This window comes from Littorina saxatilis, linkage group LG6, assembly GCF_037325665.1.
Source record: "Littorina saxatilis isolate snail1 linkage group LG6, US_GU_Lsax_2.0, whole genome shotgun sequence".
Taxonomy (NCBI): domain Eukaryota; kingdom Metazoa; phylum Mollusca; class Gastropoda; order Littorinimorpha; family Littorinidae; genus Littorina; species Littorina saxatilis.
The window spans coordinates 19855588-19878369 of NC_090250.1; the positions used below are offsets into that span (position 1 = coordinate 19855588).

The 22782-nt window shown below is 41.4% G+C and overlaps 1 protein-coding gene across 1 annotated transcript; it reads right to left on the bottom strand.

The window, feature by feature from the left end:
- Positions 1-118: 118 nt before the first annotated feature.
- Positions 119-22186, bottom strand: LOC138968689 (protein SDA1 homolog). Its single transcript, XM_070341292.1, has 19 exons — positions 22015-22186; positions 18544-18648; positions 17375-17473; positions 16572-16754; positions 16120-16185; positions 15529-15621; positions 14752-14826; positions 12859-12960; positions 10891-10963; positions 9391-9494; positions 8867-8924; positions 7353-7488; positions 6884-6981; positions 6152-6228; positions 5639-5759; positions 4213-4498; positions 3183-3267; positions 1576-1737; positions 119-196 (listed from the first exon to the last, which is right to left on the bottom strand). The coding sequence occupies exons 1-19, from the start codon at positions 22111-22113 to the stop codon at positions 149-151; spliced, it is 2070 nt and encodes a 689-aa protein (XP_070197393.1). The 5' UTR covers positions 22114-22186; the 3' UTR covers positions 119-148.
- Between the last annotated feature and the right edge of the window lie 596 nt (positions 22187-22782).

Genomic DNA, 22782 nt, shown 5'->3' on the forward strand with positions numbered 1-22782 from the left:
AAACACACAGAAGGACATACACAGACAGAAAGATGACACACACACACACACACATACTCACAGAACCACACACACACACACACCCATCCTTTCTCATAGAAGCAAACTAAAGCTAATCTTTGTAGTTCCAGTACCAGTAGAATTTATTTTACTTCCTTGACTTTTGTCGTTTCAGCAAAGAATTCCTCAGGGCAATCTGCAACACAATAGATAAAACAGGTAAATTAACATATGCAACAAAATGTAGATTACTTTGAGGCTTTGGAACTAGAATTCCTGGCACCTCTATTGTAGAATGAAAAAAAACTACGGAATCAGTAGCAAGTGGAATTTACTTATGTGAATTATGTTACAATGATATGCATTGTATTTAGGTAATGCTGAATAAATCAATCATACTTTCCTGCCTTTCACAAATCTGCAATTCCCAACCCACAGTAAGAGTTTATCTACCCTAAACTTTGAACCCCTCTCTTAAAACGTTGCCACAAGTGGAATGCACTAAGTGTTCATTTACACCATAGTCTAAAGTGTTTGTGAAGCCTCATCCATAACATGGTTTTATTTTATCAGCCAAGAGCTTGAAATAGAAATCTAATGGACAAAAAGTCATGTAGCAACTTCAAATAGCACATTATTAAAAAAAAAAAGAAAAAAAGCCTGATCTAATCAGATAATATGCAATATTGTTCTCAGATTGAGTTGGACCTGGACTCTAAATATGTGCAGGTCAAAATGTCCTGGCTATAAGTATAGTTCGTTCAGAAGACCTAAATGTCAAATCAATCAGACGGTTGACCCGCCAAGGGTTAGAACAATACCTCAGATACAAAATGTATGCGTCAGTGACCTAAGACCAAGGCCTGCGAACAATGCTGAATATGTGCACTAATGTGTCAGTCTTTTGCTACATTTGCCAAAGAAAGGCATCATCTAAGGGTTGAAAGGTGATGCATGCTGAATCTTGTGTTTTTGCTGACATCCTGTGTTACTGCTGCCGTCATTCTTTTTTCTCTCTGAAGGATAATTTCGCTTTCTCTCTTCTCACACACACACACACACACACACACACAGAAACACACAAACACACACACACACACACACACACACACACACACACACACACACACACACAGAGAAACACACACACACAACCACACACACACAAACACCCACACAGAAACCCACACCCACTTCATGTTTACCTGCTTGTCTCTGAATGACCGTTTCTTCTCGTCCTTGAGCCTGGGGTTGTGCTTGATCATCATGAATGCCCACACACACACACACACACAACCATGCACGCACACACACACACACACACACACACACCCATCATGTTTACCGGCTTGTCTCAGAATAAACGTTTCCTCTTGTCCTTGACCCTGTGGTTGTGCTTGACCATCATTAAGGCCTACACACACACACAAACACCCACATCATGTTTACCTGCTTGTCTCTGAATGAGTGTTTCTTCTTGTCCTTAAGCCTGGGATTGTGCTTGACCATCATGAATGCCTACACACACACACACACACACACACACACACACACACACACACACATCATGTTTACCTGCTTGTCTCTGAATGACCGTTTCTTCTTGTCCTTGAGCCTGGGGTTGTGCTTGATCATCATGAATGCCTTCGTCTTCTTCTTCTCCTTGTTGGTGGTACTTGCGTGGGGGTTCATTTTTTGGTGGCCGTAGGTGTACGATCCGCGCCCTTCTCTGCCCGCCTGTCAACCACGAATTGGGTATATTTTATTGTAAAGCGTAAAGTGTAAAGCACTTCAAGCTGTGTTGAAGCGCTATATCAATGTTCTATTATTCAGGCATGGGAAATCTCTGAAAACTAGGGGGGGTCCAGAATTTTTGTTCAAAATCTAGATTAAAATCTATGCAATCTGTCGCATTCTGGGAGTATGTTTCATTACACAGCAAAAAAAAATGCCCAAATTTAATACATGTTTTGTATTGCCAGTAACTGTTCGCAAAAGTGACTCATATGGCCGGAATCTCACTGAATGAAGGGACTGTTTTCTGGAGATTGTCTTTTTTTGTTGCTTGTTCCTCGATTTTTTCCCCTCTGAAATGTGTAGCTTTTCTCGGAAATCCTCGGATCCAAGGAGAATTCCCATGCCTGATTGTAAAGCGTAAAGTGCTTCGAGCTGTGTAGAATTGCTATATAATTGTTCTATTATTATTATTATCATGATTATTGTCCTGGGGGAATTCCCTCAAGGTAATTCAGATTGCTATTCCTGGGGAAAGTATGCAGCGACAGAATCGCACTATCCAATTAATTTATACAGATGTTCTCATAGGTGAGTTGTACACAAAGCTACCTGTGTTGTGGGGTCCCTCTGATGGAGTGGACACCTCCCAATAAACAACACCTGCTGTAGACCCCCCCCCTCTCTCTCAACAAAAAATACTTGTGATGACAGGCCACCTGCAAGATAGGGACACTTTTGGCTGGTCCCAAGGGTGTCCTTTCATTACAGGTACGCTATACTTTCATCATTCTTCTTCTGCGTTCGTGGGCTGAAACTCCCACGTACACTCATGTTTTTTGCACGAGTGGAATTTTACGTGTATGACCGTTTTTTACCCCGCCATTTAGGCAGCCATACGCCGTTTTCGGAGGAAGCATGCTGGGTATTTTCGTGTTTCTATAACCCACCGAACTCTGACATGGATTACAGGATCTTTTTCGTGCGCACTTGGTCTTGTGCTTGCGTGTACACACGGGGGTGTTCGGACACCGAGGAGAGTCTGCACACAAAGTTGACTCTGAGAAATCTCTCGCCGAACGTGGGGATGAACTCACGCTGACAGCGGCCAACTGGATACAAATCCAGCGCGCTACCGACTGAGCTATATCCCCGCCCCTGTCCTTTCATTACAGGTACGCTATACTTTCATCAGACGGGTAGTTTTGAAATGATGTTAGGTTTATAAAGGTTATGAACAGAAAATCTGAAAAAAAGTGTCCGCCTGCTACGATAAAAGAAAAGACAGCACACCCCATCGAGACAGGTCTGTGTCATGCTGAGTATTCAAACTCTATTTTCGCAGAAAAATAGTGGCTGTCAAAGAAAGTAAATCAACGCAAGAGTACCATGTCTGTGAGGAAACAAATGGTGCAGACTAAACAAGACGTTAAGCCGAGTTAGCTTACCATAACCGTTGAAAGACGAGAGTCTCTGTCGTGGGCCCTCTTCTTGTGAACATTCTCAATGTCCACCAGGCTTGGCATGTCTCCTCTGAAGAAAACAAACAAAAAATAAACTAAAACTCAGATTTAAAACAGATTAGGTATTCACAGTTTTTGCAACACAGCTAAGTAAAAAGGAGCAACCAAAGACACCAAATGAAAACAGAGAAGGAATACAAAATAAAAATAGTGAAACACTGGGACGTTCAAGTATGAAATAAAATTAACTGAGCATTGTAAACCTGGGTTATCCCCTCCCCTCAACTCATCTCCTAAGAAAATTGGAAAGTCTTTCTCTTCTATGTCCAAGTTATTACTCCTCTGTGTCTTAAAGTTTAAAGTCACAACCAATCAAAATACCCGTCCTGAGATGAGTATATTAAAAATTCTAATACAGTTGAACCTACCCTGGTAAGCACCTTTAAATACCGACCACCTGCCTATTACAACCATCCCAAAGAAACCTCAATGAGGTTCTTTCCTATATAATTCACATTTCCATAACAACTATCTTTCTTTCTTCTTCTGCGTTTGTGGGCTGAAACTCCCACGTACACTCGTGTTTTTAGCACGAGTGGAATTTTACGTGTATGACCGCTTTTTACCCCGCCATTTAGGCAGCCATACGCCGTTTTCGGAGGAAGCATGCTGGGTGTTTTCGTGTTTCTATAACCCACCGAACTCTGACATGGATTACAGGATCTTTTTCGTGCGCACTTGGTCTTGTGCTTGCGTGTACACACGGGGGTGTTCGGACACCGAGGAGAGTCTGCACACAAAGTTGACTCTGAGAAATAAATCTCTCGCCGAACGTGGGGACGAACTCACGCTGACAGCGGCCAACTGGATACAAATCCAGCGCGCTACCGACTGAGCTACATGGGGGCCCCACTATCTTTCTATAAACGCCACTTTTGGTCAGTCCCTTGGGTGGTCGTTATAGACAGGTTCAACTGTACCTGTTCTTATGTCAGTCTGTTAACAATTCAAATACCTGTCCTGCGAAGCGTCTGTGGGGCGTTTTCGTTTCCTGGTCTTTGTGGTGGCCGTCTTGACACCCGCCTCTTTGGCCAGCTGTGCCTGCTGCAGGCGTCGGAAGTCTTCCTGGGAGAGAAGGCGAGAGGAGGACACCTCCATGGCCAGGGTCTTCTTGTCCTCCTCCTCCTGGGGGGTCAACTCCGGCTTGGCTTCCTCGTCTTCGTCGGACGAGTGGTGGACGTCGACCCATCCATCGCTGTCATCGTCCTGGTCCGACTCCTCGCTGGCCGACTCCCACTCTTCTGTTTGACAGGGATGAGGAAAAGAGAAAACATTTCAGGACTGCCAGATGGGTGTTAATAATAATGATGATAATAAATATAATAATAATAATAATAATAATATTGCAGTGGAACCCCCCTTTTAAGACCTCCAAAAATCTGAGAAAATCAGGTCTTAAAAAGGAGGGAGTCTTAAAACAGGGGTAAATTTCACAGAGGTTATGAACAAAAAGTCTGAGAAAACAGGGTGCTAAAAGGCAGGAAGTCTTAAATTTGGGGGGTCTTAAAAGGGGGATTCCACTGTAAAACGTTCTTCTATAGCGCTATTCAACGCCAGATAGCAGTCTCAGGGCGCTCTACAAAAAGTGTTTGGGGGTGAGGATAGTGAAGGAGAAAAAATTACGTAAGTACATCTAACACATCAACACATGTTGTCCGAATACCTGTATGTGCCAAACACTCCGGAGAAGAAAAAAAACATGTTCAAGACTGTACATCAGAAAGTCACAATCTCAGCAAAGCCTGAAGTTATGTCGCTGAATGCTTACAAAGTGCAGTCTTACCTTTAAACAAATTATGATGGCTGGTTGATGTAAAGAAGCAGAATATGAAGACCAGACATTACAAATTAGCTGACTGTAGCCTGCAGAAACATATTTGATTTCACAACCAGTCACATGACAGAAAAGGCAACATCTTGCACGAGAAAGTTACCAGCCCGGTGATTTCAACATATCAGACAACGCGGTTTGTTCTCACCCATTTGGGTGGCAACCACTTTGGGTTTGTTTGTTTGTTTGTTTGTTTGCTTAACGCCCAGCCGACCACGAAGGGCCATATCAGGGCGGTGCTGCTTTGACATATAATGTGCGCCACACACAAGACAGAAGTCGCAGCACAGGCTTCATGTCTCACCCAGTCACATTATTCTGACACCGGACCAACCAGTCCTAGCACTAACCCCATAATGCCAGACGCCAGGCGGAGCAGCCACTAGATTGCCAATTTTAAAGTCTTAGGTATGACCCGGCCGGGGTTCGAACCCACAACCTCCCGATCACGGGGCGGACGCCTTACCACTAGGCCAACCGTGCCGGTCTTTGGGTTGGTAGACCTCAGCCCTGGTTAAAGAGTGACTTGATGCCATTTCATGACACTTACCTTGTTCTTGTTCCTCCTGGTCCAACTTTGACAGTACATCTGCACCAGGGATGAAGTCATGTGTCTCTGTTTCTCCGTAAGCACGGATTTTCCTCTCCTTGGTAGCCTCCGTAGGTCTGCCCTGTGTAAATTAACACACATTCTTTTTTTTCATTTCTGCAAAATGTTTAATGTGTAAGTGGGGAGCAGGTGGGGGAGAGAAGGGCACGTCAACTGACTTTATATAGAGTGCTTCAGCTGATACATACCCCAGACCAACGCTTTCACTCTTTCGATTTGGGGGTTTCCTACCAACTGATATTCTGCAAAAGTCACACCACCGGAAATGCTTCTGTCTAGAGCCTCCACCTTCTGAAATCATTACTTTTTGCAAAAAGCTTGGACAATAGAAGAAAACTACTGCCATCTGCTTTGAACAGTGTATTGCTTCCTTAGCTTGTACTAAAAACATTTTACCATACATTCTTGTGTGTTTCATTAACACATCTTCCGGACAACAAAACTGGAACTTACCCTGTCTTTCTTGTGCAGCAGTTCCGGGTTGCTATGGCGATACACCTGTATCAGAGATCTGGCCGCCATCAAGACCGCTGTAAACACATTAAAATAACTGTTAACATTTGTTGAAGAAAGTCAGAGTACAGGACCTTAACCTGTTGCAGTAAAAAATGATTTTCCAAACACCTCATTTCCTGTGGCCTTTATTTCTATCTCAAAGATATATACAGCAACATCAAAGCCAAGCTCACCTTGTTTAAACATTATTTGTGAGGTATGTTCCTCTTTTTAAAAGTTCCAGGATAACTACTTATAATTTTGCGGAAAAATCACAAAACAAAGAAATTCAAAAAACATTGCCAGAGTTTCCCAGTAGAAGAATGGTTTACTTCTCGCTGCAAGTGTTTGATTCAGACTGAAGGATCAGACCATTTTTCTTAGCCCTGTTGTGAACCATCTATAAAAGCTCATGCCAAAGGAAATAATACAAGTCAAGGGATAAAATACAACTAACATGCAAGCTAACAGCTTCATTGCCCCAGCTCTAATACAGTAAAGACTCCCCCATTTTTAAGTCCTTGATTTATTTTTCAGACTTTCTGTTCATAACCTCTGTAAAGGTACCCCCATTTTAAGACCCGATTTTTTCACATTTTTGGAGGTCTTAAAAATGAGGGGGTGGGGGGGGGGTGGGGGGGGTGGGGGGTGTCTACTGCAATGACTTTAAAGCACTGATTTTGACTTCACCTTTGTCTCTGTGAGTCTTGTACTGAACCAGGTCCTGCAGCAACGCCTCACTGATGGCCAAGGGACACCGCGAGCAGATCTCTCTCACCGAGTTCAACCTGAAAATGTTACAGTCAGATTAGGTACATCTATCGTAATTCAATCAAGATGGGTTTAGAATGTAACAGATTCTGTGATTGGTCAGATTACTGGTGTTCAATTGTCGACGAACAACGGAAATCTACTTACAGAAAACATTCAGACCAGTCAGGGTGGGGAAGGGAAGAGAAAGAATCAAAAAACAAGAATTGTAGCTTGAAGGAATGTTTAATTATTGAGAAAACAAAACACAGATGTAACGTATTGTTTTGTCAATAACTAAACGTTCCAATAACCTACAATTGTTATTGTTTTATTCTGAATTTTGGAACGTTAGCAGTCTATCTGTTTTTGGATCAGGAAAGAGAAAGAGAGGAAAAAATTGACTCACCCCACAGCCATAACTTCACTGGAGTTTCGCTCTGTGATGAAGTTGTCGGCGATGGTTTTCAGGATTTGTTCCATGTCTTCAGGAGGCACCAGCTCGTGACTTGCCTGGGCAGCGAACAGCAGTAGTTTGGTCACCTCTGCCACACAATGAAAAAAGTCATGTATTTTCTTGCAGCCACAAAATTACTACTACAGTGAAACCCCCCTTTTAAAGACCTCCATAAGTCTGAGAAAATCAGGTCTTAAAATGGAGGGGTCTGTTTGTTTGTTTGTTCGTTCATGGGCTGAAACTCCCACGGCTTTTACGTGTATGACCGTTTTTACCCCGCCATTTAGACAGCCATACGCCGCTTTCGGAGGACGCATGCTGGGTATTTTCGTGTTTCTATAACCCACCGAACTCTGACATGGATTACAGGATCTTTTTCGTGCGCACTTGGTCTTGTGCTTGCGTATACACACGGGGGGGTGTTCGGACACCGAGGAGAGTCTGCACACAAAGTTGACTCTGAGAAATAAATCTCTCGCCGAACGTGGGGACGAACTCACGCTCACAGCGGCCAACTGGATACAAATCCAGCGCGCTACCGACTGAGCTACATCCCCGCCCATGGAGGGGTGTTAAAATGGAGGTAAAATTCATAGAGGTTATGAGCAGAAAATGTGAGAAAGCAAGGTCTTAAAGGCGGGAAGTCTTATATTAGGGGTCTTAAAAGAGGGGTTCAACTGTACTACAGTGGTTCAACTGTACTACAGTGGTTCAACTGTACTACAGTGGTTCAACTGTACTACAGTGGAACCTGTTTATAACCACCAACTAAGGGACCAACCAAAAGTGGTCTTTACCGACAGGTGGTCGTTATGGTAAGGCGAATTATAGAGAGAAAAAGATTGTCAGGGACCCTTTACTGTGATCGTTTTGGACAGGTGGTCGTTATGGAAAGGCGAATTATAGAGAGAAAAAGATTGTCAGGGACCCTTTACTGTGATCGTTTTGGACAGGTGGTCGTTTGGGATAGGTGGTCGTTCTCAAGAGGTGTTCGCTAGGGCAGGTTTCGACTGTACTACTAAAATGTTCTTCTGTAGCGCTTTTCAACATTAACAGACAGTCTCATTGCGCTTTATAATGGATTGGACATTTAAGTTTCAACATTAATTACACATTACAATATTAAAAGGAGAAAAGAAAACTTGAAAGAAAGGAAGAAAGCAAGGAACGCACTGCAAGAAACTGGGTGATCAATGTATGAAAGAAAAATGCTTTGTTGTTACACAATGTGCAAAGAGATCTGAAACCTGCTTGCACATGACCTTTGTGCATCTGTGTGTGTGAGCTTGCAGGCTCACATGCATGCATACCTGTCTGTTTATGTGCATACTTAATGAAAAAAAAGAAAAGCAGCCCATTTTTTTCTGTTCAACCAATCAAATATCAATACTAAATGTTAATATACTAAACAGCAGTACTTAATTACAAATGCCAAACTGTCACACTGAGGTTTCAGAACAACTTACCTCTTTGATGGGGCTGAAGGAACCTCTTGAGGAACGGGTAAAATCGCTCCAACAATAGCTGTGGACACACAAACCCAGACATGAATGATACGTCCTATCCAATAAGTTGTTCTAATCTAAGCGAACTGATTTACATGCTCATCTCAAATAACACTTAGTATCATATAACAAATGTTTCCTGGACTCCATATTTTACAAATATTGCTACAAACACAATTTACTCATTCTTATTCATTTTCTTTATTTGATACAATAGCAAGGTTCAAGGATGTCGCTTGGCACTGGCAATTGGTGAAATGGCGGAACTTATTTCTAATCACCTAAAAAAAAACCCAGTGCTGTCATTTCGGCAGAGCTGCCAATCGTTCTATACAACAAGCATGCATCCTCCCAGCGTATGGCTGTCTCAATGGCAGGTTAAAAACGGTCATACACGTAAAAATCCAATTGTTAAAAAACATGAGTGAACGTGGGAGTTTCAGCCCATGAACAAAGAAGAAGAACCTTATAAAAAGTGCACATACCTGGTGTACACCCACCAGTCGGGAGATGAGGTCCATCATCATCAGCTTGACTTCAAACCTCTCATTGGTTCCCTCCAGTTGGTGAAGCAGTTTCTCACTGAATCCTGGCAACACAACAAACTACATAGCAACCACTGAATACACTGGAACTCCCCTCTCAAGAACCCCCGATTTAAGACTCTACCATCTCAAGATCTCGTTTGTTCAGAATTAGTTCATTATCTCTGCAAATTTACCTTCACTTCAATTTTATTTATTAATTTGGTGTTTAACGTCGTTTTTAACCACGAAGGTTACATGTGACCCTCCACCACAGAATGAGTCGCATGTCACCTTTACATGGTTTTCATATTTTTACATTTTCATAAAGAGTTTTTTATGCTCTATCCAGTGGTGAAAACCGTTTTAGAAAAGAGCGAAAACTGTTTGAGTTATAAGCCTGTGACTAAGGTGACCCTCACACTGTTACCAGACACTCCCCAGACTTATATTAAGCCTAGCGCAGAACCGCGCGAGGTGACATGTGACTCATTTCGTGGTGGAGGGTCACATATCGCGACAGGGAAAGGGGGGAGATGGGATAGAGCCACTTGTCAATTGTTTCTTGTTCACAAAAGCACTAATCAAAAAATTTGCTCCAGGGGCTTGCAACGTAGTACAATGTATTACCTTACTGGGAGAATGCAAGTTTCCAGTACAAAGGACTTAACATTTCTTACATAACTGCTTGACTAAAATCTTTACAAAAATTGACTATATTCTATACAAGAAACACTTAACAAGGGTAAAAGGAAAAACAGAATCCGTTAGTCGCCTCTTACGACATGCTGGGGAGCATCGGGTAAATTCTTTCTGGTCCCAACCAATATGGGACTCCCCCTAACCAGCGGGGGGTACCTTCACTTCAAGACTCCCTCCTTTATAAGGCCTCATTTTCTCAGATTTGTGTAAGTCTGAAAACATGGGTTACATTCCATGACCAGTTATCTTTCATAGAGTAATACAGCTGAAGCATCCCTCACAGAAAGACATCACCCACAGGGAAAGGTACATTGGCAAATTCATGAAATCAATACTGTTCTTGTTTTTAATAAGTTCACAGATTCAGCAGTTGACGTTTAAAATCCATTTGTTTTGTAAGAACCACTGCATTTTCAGGATACATTTTCAAACTGACAAAAGTTGGGGAAAAGTTGGTTAAAAAGTCTGCCATGTGATTGGCACTTTTGTAATCATGACCAAGTATCCTTCAGCCAGATATGCAACCCTTTATAACTGCACTATTAGTACATGTACATCAAAGCATTGTTGTGAAATACTTTGCAATATTCTTGCAAGAACGTGTCAGCTGATGAACTGTAAAACATCTAAAAATAAGTCGCGGTTCTGCTTGAGATAACATTAAAAAGCAAGGAAATGCAAACAGTTATCTGAATGAATAACAAATGCAAACAAATGTAAGACTTCCAAACAGCAAACAAAAATGAATACGTGTATTACCTTGTGGGTCATGAACCATCCTCAGTGCTGAGAAATCAAACACCTCTGTTTTCTGTCTGTTCTTCTTCCGCTTCTGTTGAAGAAAACATTGTAACTTTCTGTTAATTTAAAAGACAACAAGAAGGTAACAAATAGGGGCTCACCAAAGAACATGAAGAATTGGAGTGATGAAACAAGAGGTGGGGGGGGGGGGGGGGGGGGGTCATGTCATAGGACTGCATCTTCTGAGGCTAAGAAATTTCTATAATCTGCACATCAGAAATGGGCTACTTCATGTCTTTGAAACATTCCATCCCGGAACGCAGGAGAAGAAACATTCAACTACAGTACAGCAGTCCCTCTCATGAACGGACACCCTTGGGCCATAGCAAAACTGTCCGTACATTGCAGGTGTCCGGTCACGGGAGGGGTGACCACACCACCCCCTCCCCCATACACTCACACAGAGACACACAAACAACAGGATTGAGTCTATGCTAATCACTTCTTGTGGCTACTAAACAATAAACTCCTAATACTTCTTTAAACGTTCTGTAAAAATGATTTGTATGAAAAGTGTTGAAAAGAAGAGATAAAATAAATCCTCAAGGCAGTGAACACACTCACCATGCACTGACATACGAAAGCAGCCACACAAACACAGCACAGAGGAGCGTGTGCAGATGCTTTGCAAGAATAAGCTTGAAAACCAGTTTGAATAAATAGCAGCAGATAGAGCTGCATGTCATAATCATGTAATTTATTTTCATCTTGTCTGGGCTTTATTGACTGCATGCCGATCATGTGGCATGGCAGTGACCTTTCACTCTTCAGTCGGAAATACACTGTACATAACACAGCTCCCACTCTCCCTCACTAATGCCTATCCCAAGCCGTGACAACTGATGCTTGGAAATTGTGTGGAAGAGTACACCTCTCTATTTCTCTCCAATGCTCTTCCTGCTGACATGCAGTGACACCGGACACCCCACAGAGTTTAGCCAGGTACCCCTCCACCCCCCCCTCTCCCTCTGTCTCTCACTCCCTCCAGTCATGTACTGTTTGGGGCTGTGGCCAGAGAGGTCAGCTCCAACTGTTCACTCAGAGCAAAACCAGTTGACTGTGTCATAACTTTTGACAAAGCAAGACAACTGAAGGGATCACAGATTAGGCAACCGACTCACTGAGGGGAAACAAGAGTATCTTGTCAATGAAAGAGGTTACACACAGACACACGATGCTGAGAAATGTGGCCGGTTTTTCACTCTCTTTTGCTCAGGACCTTCATCCACTGTGGTTTCTGTTGTTTACGTCCAACAGACAAGAGTAAAGAGCACAGTGCAGTTTCATGTTGGCATCTTCGCATGTACTCCACTCGATCCTGACCAAAACTACCCCCCTCCTGATGGGTACAGGTGCACTCAAGTTACCAGTGACTGTCGTCACGCCATTGCGGCTGTGATCTTTGTACCAAGAGCCGGACTGCTCTGTTATCGATTTTGTTGTGGTGAAAATTTGACGATGGTCTGTCCGTACATTGGAGGTATGACCTGCTGTTGGGACCGAAAATGAGTGTCCGCGTCCACGTTTTGCAGGTGTCCGTTTAAGGGGGGGCAAATATAGAAGGAAAACACTCCGTGCCGAGCAAATGTGTCCGTACATGTCAGGTGTCCGCTCACGCCAGGGGCCGTACATTGCAGGGACTGCTGTACTCACTTTTACATCAATAGAAAAATCGTATTTATGTGGATGCATAAGAACAACGGTGACTGCGTGCGAGAGTGATAAAAAAAAAGACCCCAAAAATACTGTACCCATGTGTGAACAAGGATATGAAACAAATAACAGACCTGGAGAAGACCCTAGGGTTGAAACATTGCTGTTATTCTTTTTATAATTCTTCGTTCATACATGAGTACAGTATTTTTTTATTTTTTTATTGATGTGAAGGTGTGTACAAATTCCATCCCAGCACTTAATTACGCATACCTTCGCCACCAGCAAAGCCCTGTCCAGTTTCTTCTGCCTCTTGCGTGACTTCTTCCCCACTCTGTGAGCCAGCATCAGCTCTTTAGCACTCTTCTGCGGGCCCTGTTTTCACAAATAATCACACACAATAAACCAAAACACTAAAAAGGTTGAAAGATGAAGTTATGGACATTACAAATGCACAGGGGACAAAAACAACAATATGCACACAAAGAGTGCTTGCATAACCTTGTCCCAATTGACTTTGCATGACTTGCTGCCCTTCCAGCACTTTGTTTTTCAAAGAACTTCAATTTGAACATAAGACTTTACTACAACAATGTGTAACACACAGGAATGTGGATCCTTTCAGTCATAGCAACACATTTCTTGTCTCAGTTAGGCTAGCATTTTGAAGATCGTGCGAGGCTGTTAGTTCAAGTGGGTTTATGTGCATTCAACTGTCAGGGATTGTACAGCAGTCCCTCTCATGAACGGACACCCTTGGGCCATAGCAAAACTGTCCGTACATTGCAGGTGTCCGGTCACGGGAGGGGTGACCACACCACCCCCTCCGCCATACACTCACACAGACACACAAACAACAGGATTGAGTCTATGCTAATCACTTCTTGTGGCTACTAAACAATAACAATAAACTCCTAATACTTCTTTAAACGTTCTGTAAAAATGATTTGTATGAAAAGTGTTGAAAAGAAGAGATAAAATAAATCCTCAAGGCAGTGAACACACTCACCATGCACTGACATACGAAAGCAGCCACACAAACACAGCACAGAGGAGCGTGTGCAGATGCTTTGAAAGAATAAGTTTGAAAACCAGTTTGAAGAAATAGCAGCAGATAGAGCTGCATGTCATAGTCATGTAATTTATTTTCTTCTTGTCTGGCTTTATTGACTGCATGCCGATCATGGCATGGCAGTGACTTTTCACTCTTCAGTCGGAAATACACAGTACATAACACAGCTCCCACTCTCCCTCACTAATGCCTACCCCAAGCCGTGACAACTGATGCTTGGAAATTGTGTGGAAGAGTACACCTCTCTATTTCTCTCCAATGCTCTTCCTGCTGACATGTAGTGACACCGGACACCCCACAGAGTTTAGCCAGCTACCCCTCCACCCCCCCCTCCCTCTCTCTCACTCCCTCCAGCCATGTACTGTTTGGGGCTGTGGCCAGAGAGGCCAGCTGCACTGTTCACTCAGAGCAAAACCAGTTGACTGTGTCGTAACTTTTGACAAAGCAAGACAACTGAAGGGTTCACAGATTAGGCAACCGACTCACTGGTCAAGGCTGAGGGGAAACAAGAGTATCTTGTCAATGAAAGAGGTTACACACAGACGCACGATGCTGAGAACTGTGGCCGTTTTTCACTCTCTTTCGCTCAGGACCTTCATCGACTGTACATGTGGTTTCTGTTGTTTACGTCCAACAGACAAGAATAAAGAGCACAGTGCAGTTTCATGTTGGCATCTTCGCATGTACTCCACTCCTGACCAAAACTACCCCCCCCCCCCCTCTCCTGATGGGTACACGTGCACTCAAGTTATCGGTGACTGTCATCACGCCATTGCGGCTGTGATCTTTGTACGAAGAGCCGGACTGCTCTGTTATCGACTTTGTTGTGGTGAACATTTGACGATGGTCTGTCCGTACATTGGAGGTATGACCTGCTGTTGGGACCGAAAATGAGTGTCCGCGTCCACGTTTTGCAGGTGTCCGTTTAAGGGGGGGGCAAATATAGAAGGAAAACACTCCGTGCCGAGCAAATGTGTCCGTACATGTCAGGTGTCCGCTCACGCCGGGGGCCGTACATTGCAGGGACTGCTGTACCCCTCATTCATGCACACAAATCTATTCACACCATAAATGTAAATGACGCAGAAACTCACCTCATCTTCACTGTCACTCTTATCCTCTTCCCCTGCATCTTTTCCAAGGAAAAACTTCATGGCAGCAACCAGTATCTGGAGAAGAAGGTGCCAGAAACATATTAGAAACACTAAAAACTAGCAGTACAAACCATTACTAACCCACCAACACCAACAGAAGCATTTTTCAAAATGTAGTACAGTCGAACCCGCCTTTTAAAGGTCTTTAAAAAGGAGGGAGTCTTATTTTAAAATGGGAGTAAATAACAGAGGGTATGAACAGAAAATCTGAGGGTCTTAAAAGGGGGGTTTCCACTGTATAGCACTAACAGCGATCAGCGTAACTATATTTGCTTTACAGCATAACGCCCAGAGCTAATGAAATAAAGCTGTGTACACAAGTAGGAAATTGACTCCCCCAAAAGCGGTGTATAGCTGCCTGAATGGCGGGGTAAAAACACATACAAGATCGTGGGAGTTTAAGACCATGAGATGAACAAAGAAGAAGAAGAAGGACATTGTCAGACATCAAGCAGCAAAGCAAACTCTTATCAACGGTATGATCAGAAATCCTGAAAGACAGGTTTAGAATGTGCACTTCTTATCAAGCATATATATATATATACATCCTTTGTTTTAGAGCTGAATGTCATCAGACTCACTACTAACTTTGTAAAAGAAGGCAAGAGTGCATTTGTATCATTATTATTTTCCCAAACATAAATGCCTGTCTACATACCCTGAAAAAAACTCATCAACAACATCATCCATCCAGTCCAGGAAGCATCATACTCTTACCTTGGTCACTTTGGAGAAGCATGCAGTCACAATGACGTTGACAGTCTTGGCGTCCTTCCACACGTTCCGCTTGTAGAGGTCTACCATCACATCCTGTCACATTCAAACAAAATGTTCACACCACTTTACCACGTGCAACTACAGGGATGAATGTTGAGACTTTTAAAAATCATAACAATTTGCTTTCAGGCCAAGTGAACTTGACTTTTTCCTTTCTTCTATATGATTTTTACTAAAACATCTGAAAATCTATCAGGATGTCTTTTCTATATTCAGGAACTCCTGATTTCCTGATGGTAACTTTCTTCCCTGCAACTATGAAAAGCACATACCTGACACAAACTGAACTGGCACTTTTGTTAAGAGCAAAGATTGTCCTTCTGTCGACAAATAACTACCGTACATGCTAAGAAAGTAAGTTTGTGCCCTAGTGGCACATTATTAACTTGGAAGTTGAAAAAAATAAGGGTAAAACAAGGATGCATCAAAAAAAAATTAGTTACAAAATCTAACCCAGTTATCACAATCTTATTGCACGTATTAAACAAATCTGGACATAGAATAATCAACAAGACAAGATGTGATACTTACCAAAGACATTTTGGCAGCAACATGGTTACTGTCTCTCAGCATTGTGTACATGAAGTTTTGCAGTGTCTGGAACAAGAGAAATGTCGATTTCAAAGCTGCCAACAAAACACAATGCATAGTTTAATTTGGTAGCAAGTGTCAATATGTACAACAGCCGTTACCAAGTTTTTTTCTACATGTATTTACTGGTTATTAATTCTTGCTAACCTTCATATTCTTAACACATGTGGCTGAGTAGTCTTACAACAAGACCGGTGTCCTTTCTAAAAGAAGGACACTTGACCAAACACTTGTAAATTATGCATACAGATTTTTTTTTATCTTTCTATTTTTGGTGGGGTTTTTTGTGTGTAAACTATGAACAGATGAAGTCTCAACCAAACAAAACCACTCCCCAAAACTTAACTCTGACACTTTCTCTTTTAAATTTTGTTTATATGGACAAGACTTACTGTATTCAGTCTGACATTCTTGTGTTTGGCGTTGATGTTTTTAATATCATAGACAATGTAGTTGAAAATGGTTTTGCGCAGCAGTTTATCCTGGCATCGGAAGAGCCTGAAGAAGAGCTCCAGGACACTGGTGGCCTCGATCAGACCCTTGTTCCTCAGCATGATCAGCGCCTTGACAAAAGTCTGCAAGTAAAACACATTTCATTGCTCATTAACAATTTGTTTAATAATAATATTAATAAGGATATATTTATATGGCGCAAATCCTAAAACGGTTCTAAGCGCAACAGTTCTAAGCACCTCACAAAAACATACATAAATAAATTATTCCAACAGTAAAGGATTTTAACTGCAAATCTTTATGAGGTAAAATGCAGCTGATTTGGACTCAGAAAACTTTGAAATACATCACAAGTTAATTCTTGCTAGTATCAGGATACTCTGTCATCTGTTGAAAGGACTGAACTTATTGTAAAGTTTTAACAACTAAAAGAATGGTCACGCACTTACTTGCTCATAAACTAATTTTTTTCCTCACACACACACATCTCCATCACCCTGTCTACAATAACGTGTTCATTTCTAACCTTTATATGCTCTAAACACAGATAAACACATACACACAGAGCAACTTAACCGTGTCAAATTGGAGGCAGCCTGAAACAGGATGGGGCAAGTCACAATACCAACTAAAATGACAGAGCAAGTTTACACAGTTAATTATTTCCAATGAAAAGCACATTTCCATTGAAATCAAACCATACTTGTCTTAGTGCACACAACATAAATTCAGTAAAGCTTACCATGCGCATGGTTGGGTCCAGAACAGTTGCATGGGTTTGCAGGACTTCTCGCAGCATCTCAGGATATGCCTTCAGCTCTTCTGAGTAACACTGGGATACCTGAACAGTTCAACACAGTGTTTACCACAGGCGTGAAGTTATGTTAATGTTAGCTGAAGATCATGACTTTCTATTTTGTGGCTCCAGGCAATGTGTAACACCCGCTTAGCTTGTGAAGTAGCGAAAAATGGAATGTAAAACAATACCCATTTCAGGAACGAAATCTGTTTGTGTTTGAATGATTTCTTTGAATCTGTTCTCAATGTTCTTTTGCACTTATGAATGTGATGTATTAAATATTGCCTTCTTCTCTGTCTGAAGGTAGTTACTTGGGTGTTTTAATTGTTTATGACTCTGTAGTTTGAGCCTTTCCTGGAGTGACTACAGTCACTTATTCATGAAATCAGATTACAGCCCCTCTGGGCAGAGCTTCACTAGCATTTTACAAAACTAATGAACATCTTGTTAACGCTTGCCCTTGAAAAAAAAAAGGATTTATAGTACAGACTATAAAAAAAAATTACATGTCAGGGATCGCGCTAGGATTTTTCAAATTGCGTACGGCTTACGCAATGTCGGCCAAAAAACGCGTAAAGCAGAACCGATTTTGCGTCACACTATAACACAGTTAAATCATGTCAAAAGCACGCATTTCTCTCACCTATTTCCGGCGCTCACATCGGCTCTGGAATTCGCGGCAAACCCTGTCTACAACGTCCGCACTTTGGCTCACGGCCGGCCCCTCCACGGCGATACGCATCAGAGTGTCAACTCGCGCATCGCCGAGAGCACGTCACCTCATTTTGTTTGATCCAAAACAGACTTTAGATTTGAACTCGCGCGCTTGTGCTATGTTTGATCCAGAACAGACTAGAGATTCTAAACTCTCGCACGTGTGCTATTGTCTGATTCAGTATTGGGATGTGCTGCTGAGCATGCTGTTTTGAATAGAAGTTGTTTTGCGTACGCGTTACGCATAAGCGCCGGGAAAATGCGTGGGCGGATTTTAAAACGCGTCAAATACGCAAAAAACATGCATTAACGCGATCCCTGACAAGTGCTCAGAAGAATACCCACAAACATATGTCATATGCTTTCCAGATACAATCATAGCGAATTATTATTATTACCTGTGCCAGAAAAGTAGTCAAGTCATCAACTTGTTTGGTGTAGGTTCCTGGCTGCAGCTTGAAGAGATGCAACAAATCCTGGTAGCATTTCCACTGGATGGCAAACTACAAACAGAAAAACAAAAACATCCAAAAAACAATCTTTTATCAGGTACACCAAAGTCAGTCAATCAGCTGTCCGCTGAGTGGAATTTTCCCAATTTTACCCTATCTTTCTCCTCTATTTTCTCTGTGTGTATGGCGATGGATGAAATAAAATTTATACTGGGTGAAAGTTTATTCTTTTGTCTTTTATTCTGTTCTATTCTTTATTAGTTTGATAGCTTAGAAATTGGGGAAATCGTAGTTTGAAAAAGTGATGTGTGTGCCGCAGCGAAGATGGCTCCCGCGGTTGGGCCGGTCAATTTTACGATGGGTAGGTTCGCTTCTCTCCAAAGTGCATCGGGTGAGATCATCAAATCTAAAAATAACCACCAATGAATGAAAGAGGAGGTTGTGAGCCTCATTTTCGTATAATTCATTGATCCATACTCGCGCGCTTTACAAGTAAAATCTGTGAATGAAAACTACTACGCGTTTTTTCTTCTTGATTTTTTGAAAATACCATCGAAAGGAGCCCACCATGTGAAAGAACGCACCTTTTTCTTCAAAACTGTCAAGTTTGTTTAACTTGTTTCGACACTCACGCGACGTGTAGCCCGATCAAAGATGTGAAGTGTAAAAGTTTTCACGTCGGGTCAATGACCACAATGGCTGCCTGCGGCGAAGTGACCGAGCGTGACCCGTCACCACAACAATGCAGCGATCCGTCCAGTTGTTCATCCCCATTCACATGGGAGATGCTTGTTGGTCAGATTGAACTTATATTTTGTTTGTTTGCGTTGTTATTTTGCCCCAAAACAAACACTTTGTTCGTATATTTTGTCTTTGAAAATGGTGGTTGTCTGCCTGAAGAGATCGATGAAAAGCGAGCTGGGGTAGGGTGGTAAAGTTCACTTGTGAATTAACTTCCTTTACACTATGCAGCGTAACTTTACATTGCTTTTGTAGGGAATATGTTGTATTATTGTTTACGCAACTTTTTACTTGAGTATTGCATCTATATGTTGCCAAAAATGTCATTTTTATATTTAGTCAAGTTTTGACTAAATATTTTAACATCGAGGGGGAATCGAAACGAGGGTCGTGGTGTATGTGCGTGTGTCTGTCTGTCTGTCTGTCTGTCTGTGTGTGTGTGTGTGTAGAGCGATTCAGACTAAACTACTGGACCGATCTTTATGAAATTTGACATGAGAGTTCCTGGGTATGAAATGCCGGAACGTTTTTTTCATTTTTTTGATAAATGTCTTTGATGACGTCATATCCGGCTTTTCGTGAAAGTTGAGGCGGCACTGTCACGCCCTCATTTTTCAACCAAATTGGTTCAAATTTTGGTCAAGTAATCTTCGACGAAGCCCGGGGTTCGGTATTGCATTTCAGCTTGGTGGCTTAAAAATTAATTAATGACTTTGGTCATTAAAAATCTGAAAATTGTAAAAAAAAATAAAAATTTATAAAACGATCCAAATTTACGTTTATCTTATTCTCCATCATTTGCTGATTCCAAAAACATATAAATATGTTATATTCGGATTCAAAACAAGCTCTGAAAATTAAATATATAAAAATTATTATCAAAATTAAATGTTCCAAATCAATTTAGAAACACTTTCATCTTATTCCTTGTCGGTTCCTGATTCCAAAAACATATAGATATGATATGTTTGGATTAAAAACACGCTCAGAAAGTTAAAACAAAGAGAGGTACAGAAAAGCGTGCTATCCTTCTTAGCGCAACTACTACCCCGCTCTTCTTGTCAATTTCACTGCCTTTGCCATGAGCGGTGGACTGACGATGCTACGAGTATACGGTCTTGCTGAAAATGGCAGCTACTTGACTAAATATTGTATTTTCGCCTTACGCGACTTGTTTAATGGTCACGTGACCTTCGCAAATTTTTCGTCTGCCGGCAAGCGGACAGCAGAGTAGGCCTACTGGCGTACTGCTGTTGCTGAGACCATCCCTGAGATGTAGGCCTGGGATGGAGACAGAATGACCAACCTTTGACTTTGTAGGAGATTAGATACACTATACAGCCTAAGGGATTTGATTTTTTTCTCAGCGGGGGGGGGGGGGGGGGGGGGGGGGGAGACTCAAATTTTTTTTGTTTTTTTTTTGTTGTTGATCATAACATGAAGAAAGCAGAACTTTTGAGCAAGAAAATGTTCATTAAATAAACTGTTAGCCTGTCACATTATCCTGTGTAACAATCCAACATGAATGGCAACAACTACTGTGGTGAGGAATGATCTAACGTTATGTCGCTATTACAAAATGTATTATGTAATAAATACAAAAACATATTTCATGTTTTCAAGTCTTTTAAGTACTTTAGTTGAGTTCAGTGTTTAATGCTGATTCCAATGATACCAAAACCGTTTTTGTAGGTGAATTAGAACAGAAGTTATGAAAAATGCCAAAGTAGCATATTGTGCGTTATGCTGTGTATCTGTTAAATCCCTAGTAAAATCGCATGTTTTGCAGTTTTTGAGAGATGATTTCATACATTTCCTGACATCAGGTCCCTTGCAAAAAAATTAGGCTTGTTGTATGTTTTCAGTAGAAGTAATAAAAGTGAAATTGACACAAATCATGCATTTGGTTGCTTTAGTGTTGTCCTTCAAAGTTGCCTAATTTGCTAATTTGTAAAGTGTCCTAAAAGCGCGCGCTAAAATTAAATGATTAAAAATTCATAACTTTGGTTCTAATTGACATACACAAATGATTTTGGTACCATTGGAATCAGAATAAAAAGATCTATCAGAAAATACTAACTTTGAAAATAATATCCTAACTTCAAAAATCACTTTGGTGTACCTGCTTTTATTTCTCTCTTTAAAACAAATCAATTACAATATATATATATTTGTACAAACTTATTTTCGTCCAGTTACATTGCTTGCGCTAGATCAGCAGAAAAAGGAAATACCAGACTGTGGTTATTGATCAAGAACCAAAAACCAAAATGCTGTGGTTTTCAGAGATTGTTAGCCGTGTCCAGAGAATCGTAATGAATTAACAATTGTTAGCCTAAGGTTAACCGTTAAATCAAGAGCTTTGTAAACCTGCTGTCACTTGAGTGTCAGTGTGGCTGTTACTGCTCGTCTGCTGTTTTCTTCGTCGTATTTTCTTACCGAGTTACTCATATATCCAGCATGCTGTAAAGGCCAGTCAAATGACAATTCGTGCGTTTGATTCAAAGCATGAGATTACAGAGATATATATTTCCAACACAAAGACTCTTGACCAACCTGACGAATAGCGTTATATATATTATAGACACATGTATACATAAGACTAAGAGTAAGACTAAGACAAAAAAGAGAGGAGGTACCCTTCCATCTCGCTGTTACTGAGTTTCAGTTTCTCACCTCACTTCTGTAGGAATCTGGATCTCTTTTGATCAAGTTTTGTAGCTGTAGAAGGTTTGTAAGCAATCGCTTTTCCCCATCATTTATCTGCTTAGACATTGTTGCTGGTTCTGCTGTTCTACAGCACGTCTGTCATCACAACATTCGACACATGGAGAGACTTTGCCGGAAGTTTGCACAATTGCTTCCCTTCCTCAAAATAAATAAATCTAATTCCAGTATGAACAATTTTAGGAATAAACCATATGAGAATAACAGTGAGAAAATTTTGCCAACAAATACTTGGACTCTTTTTAGATGCTTTCTTTTCTATTTCGTATGTGTATTTATCCTCTGTATATTGAATACAAATAACAAAAAGGTACACTTGCTTTTCAACGTGTTGTGCTGCATTTTATCAATAAAATTAGTCTTGATTACTTGGCTTTGCCAACACATGGCGACCACAGACTGACGTATATCCCTTCTTATAAATAATAAATATTCCAAAGAGACACATAGCGCTTAATTGAATACAACACACATGTTTTTGATGATTGTGCATAAATGGTGGAGGCATTTTTTCTCAGAACAATGAAAAGTACCCAGTGGTTTTCCTTCGAATCTTCTTGCAGATATGATTGTCCATGCATGACAATGACATCACTGAAGACTACCCCTTTTTTTACTCTCATTTTTGTACAAAACATGCAATTATTTGCTTCAGTCAAACTGCATGAACCACAAAAGTTTTGTAGGTTGCCAGTGCTGTGTAACCCAGTAACAACT